Source organism: Echeneis naucrates, chromosome 19 (assembly GCF_900963305.1).
Source record: "Echeneis naucrates chromosome 19, fEcheNa1.1, whole genome shotgun sequence".
Classification (NCBI taxonomy): Eukaryota; Metazoa; Chordata; class Actinopteri; order Carangiformes; family Echeneidae; genus Echeneis; species Echeneis naucrates.
In genome coordinates, this window is record NC_042529.1 from 893427 (window position 1) to 908357 (window position 14931).

Below are 14931 nucleotides of genomic sequence, written 5' to 3' on the forward strand. Positions count from 1 at the left end.
ACACACTTGTATGCACAAAGAAGCATCAGGGCTCTGTGCTCACTGTGACCTGAGTCTCTGACCTCACCGTACGAAGGACGCTCTGCTGCATGAACGCTCAGTTCTGCTTCACGTGTTCCTGTTGAAGAGGATGTGACACAGCTCAGACGGGGGGGATTTATATTTCTGAATGCCAGACTTACACAACACCAGCTCTACAGCCTTCTACATTAGCCTGGCTGCCCGCCCACGCCCTACCTGGGACGCCGCTCGTGGGCGACACTTAATTGTGCAGCAGTGATGTAACAACTTAAACACTAGTGCGTCTGCCTCGCTGCGTTCAAGGACAGAAACATCTCTGCTGACATTTAAGGAGAGCTCTTCCGGCTCTTTAAGCACTGACTCCACGATGAGCGGGTCAAAAGACGTTTCCCTCCCGTCGGCAGGCCGACGAATCTTTTGTCATGAGCAGAGACTTAGAAATATCTGCAGAGCTGCAAAACAAAACCGTAAACCTTCATTCTATCTATTGACCATAACCACTGGTTGTAAAAACAGGTCAGATTGTGTTGAACGCTATGGGAAAATGTTCCAGCTTCATTTATAAGCTCAGTAAACGATGACAAAGTATTACTGAGCGAATAAGACATTAACTGGGAATATCAGTGAGGGAGAACTATACAATTTCTATTCTTCTTTCACTGAAATGTAAAATTTCATACCATCATTTTTGATGATCCATCTGAGGCTGCAGTGTCTCCCTTACACGAGTCTTTGCTGCCATCTGGTGGTTTTTCAAAGTTGGTTCAGATTAAATTACTCTTTCAGTTTAGAATTAAATCTCTCATCTTAGTTTTTGTTTGCGTTTGTGACAAATGTTAAATCGGTTGAGTCGTGTCAGCTTTTGGACCTGATGTGTCCTTTTCTCTGTCAGTCATCAGTCATGGACTGACTGATCGACCGACTGACCGACTGACCGACTGACTGACTGACTGACTGATTGACTGACTGATCGACCGACTGACTGATCGACTGACTGACTGACTGATTGACTGACTGACTGACTGACTGACTGACTGATCGACTGACTGATCGACCGACTGACTGACTGACTGACTGATCGACTGACTGATCGACCGACTGACTGACTGACTGACTGACTGACTGACTGACTGACTGATCGACTGACGACTGATTGACTGACTGATCGACCGACTGACTGATCGACTGACGACTGATCGACTGACGACTGACTGATTGACTGACTGACTGATCGACTGACTGACTGATCGACCGACTGACTGACTGACTGACTGATTGACTGACTGATCGACCGACTGACTGACTGACTGATCGACTGACTGATCGACCGACTGACTGACTGACTGACTGACTGACTGACTGACTGACTGACTGACTGACTGATCGACTGACTGACTGACTGACTGATCGACTGACTGACTGACTGACTGACTGACTGATCGACTGACTGACTGACTGACTGACTGATTGACTGACTGATCGACCGACTGACTGACTGATCGACTGATCGACTGACTGATTGACTGACTGACTACTGAGAAGTAGTACTAATTCTCTCCTCCCTTTCATTTCCTCAGCAGGCAGCTGAAGAGTATGAGCCCCGTTTCCCTACGAGGTAAGAACCGCTCTGCTTCCTCTGACTTTATACTTAAATATTTTTTATTGAAGACTCCAGTTCAGTCAGTTCCAGCTGAATATTGAATTGGTCGAAGCCCCCACAGTTAAGAAGCGTTGGGGGGGCTGACTCCATTTCATACTTTATTTCTGAGAGAATGAATTGACTGAACTCATCTCAGGTTGAAGCCACTGAAGACGGACAGTTGAGGGATTGGGACCTTTTTCATTTTTAACAAGCAGGACAGGCCACCTTTTCTTTTTTTCTATATTGTTTTGTGTTCTTTTCTTTGTGTTATTTCCATCCTGTTGCGTTTGCACTCATTTCATTAGGTAAGTTGTCCATTTTGACCCGAACAGTAAAAGTTGACCTTTAAGGCACGTTGGTGTTCATTTAGTTTGAGTATTAATCTTAAGTTGACTTTAAGTTTTCTTTTTGTTTCATTAATATCCTGCTTTGACTTTCCCACTCCTCTTCATGACCCCCCCCACATGCAACCACGCAGCTTCTCCCACCCACCCACCCAATCCCTGTGAGCTCACCCAGCTTTGTCCCCCCCCGACCCCTCATCCAGAGTTTAATTTATGAACAGCGCAGTAGTTACTGAGGAGTCAGTTTGAGTTGAGGGGGGGGGGTTATGTGTGCTGGTTGTGTTTGCTGCTGTTTGTGCTGAGCCCCCCTCCTGGAAGCCTCTCCCTCTCTCTGTCCACAGTTCCACAGAGGGCAAATTGATTTCGACAGTTTGAGGACAGACAGACAAACAGGCACAGACTCAGCGTCAGACGATGCAGTAGGACAGGCACCTATCCAACTGCCCCCCCATCTTCCCCCTCCTCCCTACCTGCTGCTTATGGCAATAAACTCCTTCCCAGAGCCTGATCACTGAAAGGAAGAGGCCCGGTGTGTCCCTTCCCCCTCCCCTCTCACCCTGACCCCCCCACAGTACTCCTTTTCCTGCCTTTTGCTGTCTAACAGCCGGGAGCCTCGCCGGCTTCCCGGTGAACCCTCGCCGAGCCAAACCAGAACAAAAGGGACATTTGATGGACATTTTCTGGGAGGAAACGTATCTTTTGCTTGTCTTTCATGCATGTACATTTCTTTTCAATATTGTTGGGGTTTATATCTCCCCAGGGAAGGAACGTGATCTGTCAGACTTCTCCATCAGAAAGACAATGTAAAGGAAATCAGTAAATCAGGGTGTAAATTAAGTGGTTGATCCCAAAGAGGATTTTAATAATGTAAAAAAACAAACAAAAAAAAGAAACAGCATTACAATCAATACTTTTACTGGGTCTTTCAGTATTTAACTAATTTTACCTTTTCATGCTGTGAGGTTTTGTATTCCTCTGAGATTAGAGGTCATGTATCACGAGTAGTGAACAGCTAATGTAAATGACGATGTTGGGAATGTGACTGTACATATGTGTGCCGTACAGTATCTGATCCGTTCATAAACAAACGCACCTTATCAAAGTTATACTTCTGACCTTCTGTGAACAAACCTACGTGGAACGTTCAAACTGCTCAGACACACAAACCCGCCTCCTGTGGTCCTCTGACTTTCTGCTGTTCCTGAAAACAGATCCTCACATGAACTTTTAAAGGTCCCTTTTTTTTTAAGTGTTGATGTTTTTAAGAATATTCAAGGTTTTTTTTTTTTTTTAATCATTCATCAGTTTATCTTCTGATTCGTTGACTGTTCTGAGTCCAAAGGAAAATCAGATTTCATGGAAGCACTTGGCAGGACTTGGTGGTCCGTGACTGTTGTGACATCACAAAGCTCCTTTCTCTATGTTTAAAAAAAAAAAAACAACAGAAGCTGGGACCTTTAAATTTCAATAATTATCTTTTTTTGTCAGTTCTGTATCATTTTAATTGGTCAGCAGGGAAATAGAAAATAGAAAACACGCTTTGTGACGTATGGAAATGTCTGTTCTTCAGGACTTTCTGAAAAAGATAATCAGCTAAATGTGAATAAAAAGCATCAGTAGATTGCTGCTGTTCGGCTCATGATGCCAAAATGTCCAGTTTTCTCCACTTTTTATTTCCATATTCAGTCACTTTGTGGTGCCTCTTGCTGTGTGTTCAATGACTGACATGAATAATATATTTTTATGGAAAGGTCGGCCTTCTGGAGCAGTTGACAGATCGGGTTAATCTGTGTCACACTGGTGTCAAACCCTGCCGTGTTTTATTCAGTGAACAGATTTATGAAGGGAAGATGAGTCAGTTTGACGTTGGAGCCTCATTCAGCCTTCTTTACCTGCCCTTTCAAATTAAAGGAGAGATTTTTTTTAAAACAACAACAACAGGAAAAAACAAAACATCATGTTCAGAAGGTAAAACATGTGCTGAATAAAGAAGCCGGTCTGGCTGTCTGTATGTCTGAACTAACTGTCCACTGAAGGATTTGGTCCGTCTCGTGTCGCCTTCTAAATCTGATGAGTTAAAAATCTCTGCCAAGTTCTGTCTGAACCAAAGAGAGGAGGTGAAGATTAATCTGTGCACCTTCCCTGTTTTCCCCTGCTCTGCAAAAATGTCTCCAAAGGGCCTTCAAATTGTTTTTGGATTTTAATGTATTGATGCAGATACTTTAAATATTCCTTTCAGTCTTCTCTGGGAAAAATATCTTGATTTAGCTGGAGACGAGTCAGAATGGACGTCGTCCCTGCTGAGATTGTCTGCTGTCTCCTCGCTCTCCGTCTGTCTTTGACCTAATACTTGTCTCCCCCCTTCTGCTTTGCCAGCCGTCCTTTTTGTTTTTCCGTCTTTGGCTTGATGAATTTAGAGACAAAAGTCAAGTGCAAACGACTGGAAGCTGCCAGTTCTTTTTCTTTTCCACTAAAATAAGTCCAAGGTATGATCGCTGCAGAGATAGCACACCAACCACCTGTGGCCAATAACTCCTGCATCCGCTGATGTGCTTTTATTTTGGAGGTGTTTTGTTGTCAAAAACAAAACATACCATCCAAATATTGTACAGAGACTTTATTATCTATATGCATGCTTTGGGGGCACCAAGCAGTGTAAAACTGACAACCTCAAATGTATGGTGAATTTCTAAGACTAGAATATAAAATAAATTTATTCAGTGGAACATTTTTGTTGTTTGTTTATTTATTTTTGTTTAAATGTGTTTAATTTGTCTTCCAAGATCTTCGTTTTTTTTTTTGTTTTTTGTTTTGTTTTGTTAACTTGTAAAGCTGAAGATGCTTCTTAAATCTTCAGCTGATAAGTTTTTTTTTTTTTTTTACTTAAGTCTGTAGTTTTGTGTCAAACAGGAAAAAAATCGACCTTCCCTCTCTCATAGCTGACAAAGCGGCGGCCATCTTCCTGCTTTAACACATTAACCAGCAGCTTCGGTGTCGCTTCCTCATGTCAACATTTTCTGGAAGTGCGACGGCTCCCACCATAACCTCTCACCACTGAGCCTGCCTTGTTTCATGTACAGAAGAGTGTGTGTTGTTTGTGTGTCAGTGCACAGTTGTACTCACATGCATCCTTCCTGCTCTGACCTGCCAATCCCATAAACCCTTCGGCCTGCTCCTCCTCCTGCTGCTCGCTCAGGTACCTTCTCTCAACTCAACTGTGTGTTTGTCCTCATCACAACATGTTCGTACTTACTGGGTCATTGTGCGTCTGGTTTGGGTTGTGTTTGTGTGCCTGCCTGTTTTATGTTGGTTCCCTGGGTGGTGCTATAAACATAAAAGGGTCATAATTTACACGTGACTGTAGAGATCTGATGTGTGTTTTCTGCATGTAAAAGTGTTTTTATTAGAGTTATTAAAGAATTAGCTGAAGAAAACGGGACCATAACTGAGACTGACTGGCAGCTTCTGCAGGTTTCAATCTGTATTTTGTTTGACTGTCAGAAGAACCAGCTGAGATTTGAATATGAGCTGATTTAATATTGAAAAGAACACAGTCGCCTCAGTCACGGTCTCCTGAGTTTCAGTGTAAAGCTCAGATGTGTTGTGTAGAGTGTGAATGTGTGTTTGAGGAGATTCTGTGTCTGCCTTTCAGTACGGGGCCTGATTACGCCCGTTTCTGAGCGACCAAACGTCATCGTAAGTTCATCGTGGTTCATGGGTCATTTTCTGTTTTTCATTGTGCGTTGTTGCATGCTGACATCATCACATGACCTCGGGACTTCACACTTCACATCCTGTTTAACATTCCCTCCATTTTTTTTTTGTTTGTTTGTTTTGCATGACTCGTCCCCTCACAGTTTCATCTTGGGCTGTTTCTGACCTTTTCTGCCATTATTTTTTTTATTAAATTTTCATGACATTTTGTCAACAGAATTAAACCTAAATATATATATTTTTTCTTTTACCTCCAGCAACGATCCGCCCAACGAGCCGGTCGTGGAGGCCCCGGCTAAGCCGCCGCTTTCTGATGACGAGGAGGAAATGGAGGACGACCAGCTTGATGAAGCTCACTACGACTCCCTGGAGAAGGCCTCGATCCCCCCGGAGGAGTACTGAGGACCAGGTGGAGCTCTGCACCGTCCTCACCCCTTCAGCTTGACCGCTCTGAATCAGCCTCAGTATCACATAGTGCTGCAAAAAGTAAGAATAAAACGCAACCATCAACTCAAATTTTATCTAATTACACTCCGTCTCAGCTGAGAGGTCGTCTAAATGAAAACTACAGCTAATTAGTATTTGATCGCCCATTTATACTTGGAAAAGTATAAAAATCAGCCTTCGCTCCTGATTGTTTAGATGCATTTCTCCCATTTTTGGGGTAATAATGAAGGACGGCAGCATTATTTCACTTTGAAAACAAAGATCCAGTCTTCGTGCTTTTAAAATACAGCTTTCCTGCCTCGGCCTTGTCAGCCAAAGGGCTTCAACAGTAGTTAAGCTACACATCTGATCAGGCGTTTCACCTCTTAGCCTCATCTGTTCAAACTGCCTTCTCAACGCTGCTGTCGAATAAAAATGGAGGAAAATGGAGAAAAAATTAGAGCCAGGAAAAGAAAATCAGTATCAGCAGGACAAATTTGAGCAGAAAGATCCGAACTGATAAGAAAACTACTCATAGTACTCGATCTGTAATTAATTGTATCGTCACAAGAAATGTTATATTCTGTAATATTGGCTATAAGCAGAGATTTCATTGATTCATTATTGTTCTGTGATTAATATTGTTCTTAGTGGACGAGCAGAAATATTCACTAACACACCAACAGGAGGAAGCGGACTGATCAGAGTTACACCTTTATAGGTTCATAAGGAGGGCAGTTTGGGCTTTATCTGCCCCGGCCTGTTTTCTGAGTGATTCAACAAAGAGAAACTAAATTGGGGCTTCTTTGTTGTGACATCACAAAGTTACAGTCTGTCCTGATGGCTCATTTCAGACCTGCTGTATATAATAAATAAAAAAAATAACATGGGAACCTTTAAATTAGTTTTTTTGTTTGTTTGTTTTAGTTCGTGGGATAAAAATTCTTAAAATCTTTTTAGGAAATATCTTTACGCTTTGATGTATAAATATTTGAAACAACAAAAATGTGTCTTTCCAGAAACACCATAATCGTGTAGTTTTAATAGTTTTAACAGGAACAGGAATTCTTAATAAATGAAAACTTTACAAATTCTTTGACAACTAAAATCCACTCCATCTGATTTACTATAGAAATCAGCTGAGCTGCTCAAAATCTGAGCAACGATCTACTTTAGTGCCATTAAAAAAAAATAATAATAATAATTAATCAGCGATATGTCGATATGAGGTGCAGATATTAAAAATGATTATTAAACATACTAATGGATTCAAATTGTCTTGGTTTTAGTTTACTGGTTCAGGGAACTAAAAGAATAATTTAGCTCCTTTTTCCAATTAGAAGCTCATGAAATTAAAACTAAGCTTTGAGAGATTAAAAGTACATTTCAAAATGTACATTATGATGAAGAGAATTCAAAGTGAGACCTCCAACCTTCCAGTGAAGGTTTGAATCATTTACAAAAAGACAAATAAACGCACAATTAAAAAAAATTATTTTCTTTTTATTTAAAAATGTTCTGAAGTTAGATATTTTAATAATGTTATTGTTAATAGAAATACTTGAAAACATACAGCCACCACTAGAGGGCAGTGTTTTCAGTGTCACCCTTCTGTTGTGTGGCCTGTTGGTTAGAGATTATGTTGAAGTCTATGGGAAAATGTCCCTCCTCCTCCGCGGTAAACGTTTTCCTGATGAGTTTATGGTCTCAGTCTGAAACACAACATGATATAAATTTTTTAAATCACGCTGACAGCAGTTTCTACTGCTAAGAAAATCCAGTTTCTTTAAAATACGAACATTATAAAAAACTACTTAAAAGAAATAAAACCTACACTGGTGTAACTCTGCCACGTTCCAGGACTAACACAGTATAAATGTAACAGCCGACACTTAAAGTGCATCGTTATGACAAACAGTGTCTGTTTTGCAGATTAATATGGAGAATAAAAAATGGAGTATTTACTCACACTTGCTGTTTTCGTCTTGTTCCTACAAAAACACAATAACTTATTTATATTCATGTTGTACGTATTCCTCTTATTTGTTGTATGCCAAGTTATTCGTGCTCAAACAAAGATCGTGGAGTGAATTCTGCTTGTCAGATGTGTAAAACAGACTTTATTTATATTTGATAGAAGGTACAGAAAGTAATGACGTCAGTGTTTCTGAATTCTTTTTTTTAATCCAAGGCCAAAGCTGTTGTTGTGTTCCTCCTCTCCGTCACCGCGTCTCTGGACAACAACACATCTCTTTGGCAACATTTAACAGCAGAGATATTATTTTTTCTTTTTGTTTTTGTTTTTTTTTTTCTGAAATGTTCCCGGTACGTTAAAAGTCTTTTTTTTTTTTTTTTTTTTTTTTTTTTTGTCGAAATACAAAAATATTAACGGACAGTTGTCTAGAGGATCTATGCTGCTAACTTACAGAGGAATAATAAAGCCCTGGGAGGCAAAAGCAAACACTCAGAGGACACTACATGTTGATCACAGGTCGATTCTTTGAGGCTCCACCTTCTCACGTTTATACAGACAGAAAGCAAAGCGTTATAACATTTCCTGATCCTGACACCAATCAGCTGATCAGACAAATTAGACTCAGCAAGTTTTGAAATGTTTCCTTTAACCTTTAAATCTATTTTCGTCAGTTCGTCTTGATGAACCAGATTGTAACACCTGAATTGTTAAACACTGCTGTGGCCGACGTAGAGCTGCAGTGTCAGTAACAGTAAAGCCAGGCAGAATATTGTTGAATCCTGTTTGTTCTCTCACACTTTAATACTGTTTGTGTTTTGATGTTCAGGCTGACGCTGTACTGATGTGGTGTTGGTAAAGGGCCTTTCTTGTTGGCAGCTTGTGTTGGTGATTGTCGCTTGACAGGAGCTTTGGACATTATGTGCACAACATGGGACGTTATAATACGTCCTGTGAGCAGCACTGTTAATGTTGGAGTTGGTGTGAGTGAGCGAAGGAACGAGTTTGTGATAGCAACTCACAAATGGGTTCTTTAACTCCCCTGATTGCACTGATCCTGCTGGATCACACTTTTGTTGTCTGGTGATTTTGGATTTACAGGATTTTTGCATCAATGTGATGAAGTAGCTCGATTTGACTGACTGAACCGAAAACTGACCTTTTACCAGTTTTGAAGCTGTCGTAGTTTCTAGAATGGCATTATTGCAATGTGTTATTACATACACTGGTGAACACGTAACTGTTCTCCAGGAGCCGCAAACTGTTGGCTCATGTTGGAGAGCTAGCAGTCCAGATACTGAAGAGCTCGTCTTACTGCCAATGTATTTTGGCCCTGCGACGTAAAATTTGATTTCTATGACTGTGTTTCGATTCGTCCCCTCTGATTAATGATCTGTATGCTGTTGAAACTGTCTTTGTTTTACTCTTTAGTGTGTTATTACTCTTTCTTCTCTTCCTCTTACTGACAGCTTGTTAGAAAGAAAGCAAGAAAAAGTAGCAGCTCTCTTTTCTGCCCTCCCCAGCTACAGTTTGAGGTGGTTTGTATGTGTTCTGTGTGAACTACATTACCCAGAGTGCATCACATCAACCCCCCTCCCCACATCTTATCTGAAGTGAATGCACTGAATATCTCACCTGGTAACTAATTCTCTTTTATTTCCCTCCTGTCATCCTGACAGATGCAGAGCCAGCAGAGCTGAGGTCAGATGAATTTAAATATTTATCCAATTCACCGGTGATATCTCTTTTAGTCTTTTAGTCACTGTGGAAATCTAAACTGTGAAAATTTAATCTGATATCGGCCAGAGAGCAAAGCACAGCTGGAAAAAAACCTTTTAAACCTTTAAATCTTAAAGTCGGTGCTGGCGCTTGGTAGAGCGATTACAGTGATGTACAGTTGTGTAGTCACAAAATATGTTTGTCCAGGTTGAGCTGTTTCCACACAAAAACCAACAACTTTCTGTCGGCAGCCAGGAGCCATTAAAACGAACACTCTGTCCTTTTTTTCTGAATTAACCCAAATATTAACATCATATTACTCGTGATACCTCAAAGATTCTTGTTGATAATCATTAAGACAAGTAAATCAGTGTCCAAAAAAGTACAAAGCCTGTGGAGCTGTACAGTCCTGTTCAGAGTGCCGATCCTTCGTCGAAAAAGCCAAAAAAAAAAACACGTTTTCTCTTTCGCTCAGCGTCGGTCGAGCCGTCCAGGCACTTCCACGCTTTCGTCAATACTCCCTATCATAAATTAAGTAGTGAAAGAGGTGGACAAATGTGATGATTTCCAGAGTCCCATCCTTCCATATTGTCTCTTTAATCTGAAAAATATTTAGAAGTTCCCCCGCCCTCGTAGATTCTTTACATCATACATAGTATATATTAATATTCTGTAAATGTTTATATATTAACCATAATCTTCTCAGTTTTCTAAACAGCTTAGGTCGGTCCTACTTTGTGGTAAGACAGACTTTTCCAAAGTGTCCACAGGCGGTAAGAGGCACTGTCTTGTGTTTCTAAAACCTGACGTTAAAAAATAAATCAGAAGTCATGCTAGTAGGCCAAGTTGTTGTCGGAGAGAGGCAGTAAACTGCCGCAGCTCGTCACTCTTTGTCCCCGTCCTCGCTGCTTCCTGCAACGGACAAGAACACAGGCAGGAAGGATTAAGGTCGTTCTTTAAACCAAAATGTCCCTGCTGTGAAAACAGATGAGCCGTCCCACCCACCTCCTGCTGAGTCCATATCAGAGTCAGAGATGTGCGTGATGGAAAAGCGGGACACGTTGGAGGGGGAGACGGTGAAGCGGGAGAACTGCACGGCTGGTTTGGCGACGGAGTGGGTGGGGGGGGTGTCGGTCGCTGCTGAGGAGGTTGGTAGAGGCAGCAGGGAGAAGTCGTCCTCCCACTCGTATCCTGCACCTGCGAGACAACGATACAGTCACAGTTTACTGTCTGCTAATCTGTCAGCTGCCACCGACTAAGTCTGTTCAAAATGAAAATGTACTTTTGGCCTTACTCTCTTCAGAGATGTTCCCGTCAGAAGAGTCGTCGGAGGTGTTGACCCTATCGTTGGGAGTGTTCTGTGAACTCTGATGCTCTGCTCCTAAAGGGAGGCCATGCTCAACCAGCTCCTTAGTTGGGCTTTCCTGGTGCCACAAACGTTAAAGACAAAGCACCCGTTAGAGGCCGAGCAGCTTAAAGATGCATCACTTGATTTTTGCAGCTGCAGTTAGAAGAAGTTAAGCTCACCTGATCAAACAGATAGACGGTGACATTGTCAAAGAAAGACACCGTCTTCTTCTTGCGGTCAAAGTCCTCTTCCAGGCTCTCTGTGGTCAGCAGGGTGGGCATCTTGAGGAGGCTGCGAAGTTTGTGGGCTTCGCTGTCGTCGCTCACCACAATGGGCACCGGGTGGCACTCGTCCTCGCTCTCCTCCCCGGCGCTCGGTTCCTGAACGCTGTAGCTGCGCAGCTCCTCGTCCGATTCATCGCTGTCGTCCGTGTCGCCATCCTCCTCGTCTCCCTCCTCCCCGTCAGCCGGAGACCCTCTGCCCTCTGCTGCAGGCGGTGGAGTCGGAGGGGAGGAACAGGAGAAGCGTCTGCTGTTTGCCGTGTGCTGCAGAGCCACCTCGTCTTTGGGTAAAGAATGCAGGATTTCTCCAGACGTCCTGTTCTGATTTGTCTTGATCACAGGCTCTTCGGCTGCTTCTGAGTTTTTCTCGCCCTCACCCACCTCTTCCTCCTGCTCTTCTTCTTCCTCTTCCACCTTGACGTTAGCGGTACAATCTCCGTTCAGGGCACCGAGGGCTTCTTCCATTGCCCCCACCACCTCTGCTGCCCAGTCTCCTAGAGACGAGCTCACCTGGGACGGCCATTCGTCCAGTCCTCCCTCAGTGATTGAAGCAGTGTCAGACGGCTCTGGAGGACTCCTCAGTTCCTCATCTTGCTCCTCTGTCTCTGGCTGAGGTGCCGACTCTGTTCCTTCGGTTAATGAGCGTTTCACTTCAGGTATTACGTCCTTGTTCACTGCAGTGTCCTTCAGTTCTTCCTCCTCTTCATTCTTCCTTTTCTCACCCTTCTTTTCTCCTATTCCCTGTTCCTTTTCAACGTCTTGTTCACGTCTTGCTCCCTCTGGTAGCTCCTCCCCTTCATCCCTAGATGTCCTCTCGTTTTCATAGTCTGAAAAGTAAGCAGAGTCTCTGTACGGGGTCTTATCACTCAGTGGGGAAAAGATGTGGTCGTCTGTGTTTGAGGCTCCTAAGGCCAAATCTTCCCCCGGTGAAGGTTCACCCTCTGTGGACACCGCTTCAGCCCCAACCTGGTGCCCCTCTATTGCCTCGTCCTCCTCCAGGCTTGTGTCGAGGATCGGCTTTCCCAGAGGTTGTTCACGGGGTTCATGAGGCTCTTTGGGGACAAACTCGGGGCTCTCGTTATTTTCCGTATCGTAGCCGCTGTCCATAGCTTTGGGTGAGCTGGATGGTTGGGAGGACGCAGGGCTGAAGCCTTCACACGACCCGGCTGCAGATGGCAGATCCATGGAATCCATGGAGTCAGGAGTTCCTACCTGCTTCTGTAGCGACTTGAAAGCAGGAGAAGCGTTCAGCTCGCTGGACTCGTCAGCAAAGATGCCTGAGGTGACGTCAGTGATGTCGTCTGTGATGTCGTCATCCTCGTCGTCATCGTCGCTGCAGTCGAGGATGTCGGCGAGGCAAACGCTGGAGCTGCCTCGGTCGACGCCACTGTCTCTTGTCGGACTCGAGTCTGACTGAGGATCTGTGAGGGCCACCATCACATGTGTGTTGTCAGAGGGAGGCGGAGTAGCTTTAGTCATTGTCAGGGTCACCTCTTCTATTTTAGGCTGTGGCGGTTTTTGCATGATTACATTTTCCTTGATTACATCCTCCCTGTTCTCCTTGAATGGGGTGTCATCAGCTCTAAGGTCAACATACTTCTCCCCACGCTCCTCAGTCTTCATCAAAGCAGATTTGGGCACAATGGGACCCCCCGGAGCTGGAGATAGATTGATCATCTCCTCATTGCTTGGGATGTCAATGATCTTATCTCTGATATAGTTGGTCTGACTGTAGCTGTGACTGAAGCTGCTGTTTCTGACAAGCAAACCGGTGAGCGGATCACCAAAATGTGAGTGGCAGCACTCTCCTGATGCCGGCACCTGAGTATCCCCCTCGTGGCACAGGTAGATGTAGGCGTTGCAGCTGTCTGAAGGCACCAGCCCATGGTGTTTACTCAGACTGAGGCAGGCACTGTTGTCTTTGGCCTGGTGCGGCTCTAGATAGTCGATCGGTTTGGGCAGAGAGTGGAAGGCCAGGCTGTGCTCCTCCGGCCAGGAGTCCTCGATGTCTGTGCTCGGCATTGTGTAGTGGAAATCTACATAAGCGTCCTGTCTGCAGCTGTGGCTCGCCCGCCGGTGGTGTCCCATACTGCTGTGGCGGTGTTTAGAAGGCCAAGTGTTGCAGGTGTGTCTTTCGACAAAGATGTCCTCCTCTTCTTCGTCCTCTGAATCGCTGTCCCTGTGCCCGATGAACAGCGCCCCCTCTGTCTCCATGTTGATGCTGACGGAGTGGCTGTTGTGTCGGGTGTGGCTGGGCATGGTCTTCCTAAGGGAGCCCATCATGTCGTAGTACCCGCCGGTCACGTTCTTTCCAATGATGGAGGTCTGACTCGTGTCCAGGTATGTGTCTCTGTAGGCCAGTTGAGGTGGACTGTTTACAGATGGGGATATACCGAGCGGGTTCTCTAACTCACCCAGGGCCTGACGCAAACTCCTCGACCCCCAGCTTTCCTGATGATGCTCACTAGAGTGTTCGCTTCCAATCAGATAGTGATCGATTCCTAAAGGTGGCGAGTGCTCATAGTAGTAGCCGCCATCTCTGTCCTTATAGGACACGTAGTGACTTGATTCCCAGGGCCGCAGGGGGCTGCTGTCTGACACGTGTCCTAAAAGGGGCTCCATTGTCAGGGAGATGGCAGGACTAGACTCATTGGAGTCGTACACATCTGACTTATGGATGTCAGCTGACCAGTAGGGACCGACGCCCTTCGCCTGCGCTGGACAGGCCATGCACTCGCCCGACTCTGCGCTCCCCGTAAGGAAGCTCCCGCTGCTGCCCTGATAGTCTGGGCTGTAGGAGCACATGGTGTAGTCTGGATCAATGGTACAATCCACTGGCTCCTCAATGCGGATGTAGTATTCACTGCTTACTGATGGGCTGTGGGCACTGAGGACAGGAAGTACACCCGGAGCATGGAGGTGTTTTGGTTGGTAGTAAGGAGGAGAAACTCCATGGTTCAGACTCTCCATGGGACAGCCTCCCACGATGCCCCCTGGGGGGTAGAATGCTTCCTGACAATGATGGTTGACCTGACTCAAGGTGCTGGAGGAGTCGGGCGCTCGGTAAGAGTGGTCTGCTCGGGCTTGCTCCCACTTGTACTCAAAGTTTAGGCCTTGGCTGGTTTCCGTGACCGTCAGTATGTCATCGCCGGACTCGGAGTGGTAGCCGTCGCCCGCTGAAAAGTGCTCGAGGAGAGGGAACGAAGACGAGGTCGATGAAGGGTGGTCTCGTGACATGACAGAGGCACCGCGGTGGCTGTTGAATCCGGTGTTGGGACGCAGGGAATTCCAGCGCCTCTCGAAGTCCTCCTCCGCCTCGCTGGCCCCCTTGGCACACAGGTAGCTGAGCAGCAAGTGGACTTCCTCCGCAGTGGGTCTCTGATCAGGCTGGAGCCAGCAGAACTGCATCACCTCATACCTGAGAACACAATCATACATGAAACTCCACCTGGAAGGGATTAAAT

The 14931-nt window shown here is 44.8% G+C and overlaps 2 protein-coding genes across 9 annotated transcripts in view; one reads left to right on the forward strand and one right to left on the reverse strand.

Annotated features, from left to right (window-relative positions):
• Positions 1-8109, forward strand: part of baiap2b (BAR/IMD domain containing adaptor protein 2b) — a 42868-nt gene extending 34759 nt beyond the window's left edge. Inside the window, exons 13-15 of one of the 5 annotated variants that reach the window (XM_029527195.1) lie at positions 1599-1636; positions 5660-5703; positions 5979-6117. In XM_029527195.1, the coding sequence (XP_029383055.1) occupies positions 1599-1636; positions 5660-5687 (66 nt within the window). In that variant the 3' untranslated portion in view covers positions 5688-5703; positions 5979-6117. Of the gene's footprint in view, positions 1-1598; positions 1637-2348; positions 2884-5659; positions 5704-5978 lie in introns of those variants that run through there. The other 4 variants (XM_029527196.1, XM_029527193.1, XM_029527192.1 and 1 more) reach the window with 4 other exon arrangements.
• Positions 8110-8486: 377 nt separating this feature from the next.
• The window catches only part of aatkb (apoptosis-associated tyrosine kinase b), a 34351-nt gene continuing 27906 nt past the window's right edge, over positions 8487-14931 (reverse strand). For all 4 annotated transcript variants that reach the window (XM_029527187.1, XM_029527188.1, XM_029527189.1 and 1 more), the window contains 4 exons: positions 11366-14885; positions 11133-11262; positions 10844-11035; positions 8487-10750 (listed from right to left, as the gene is read on the reverse strand). In XM_029527187.1, the coding sequence (XP_029383047.1) occupies positions 10722-10750; positions 10844-11035; positions 11133-11262; positions 11366-14885 (3871 nt within the window). In that variant the 3' untranslated portion in view covers positions 8487-10721. The remainder of the gene's footprint in view (positions 10751-10843; positions 11036-11132; positions 11263-11365; positions 14886-14931) is intronic.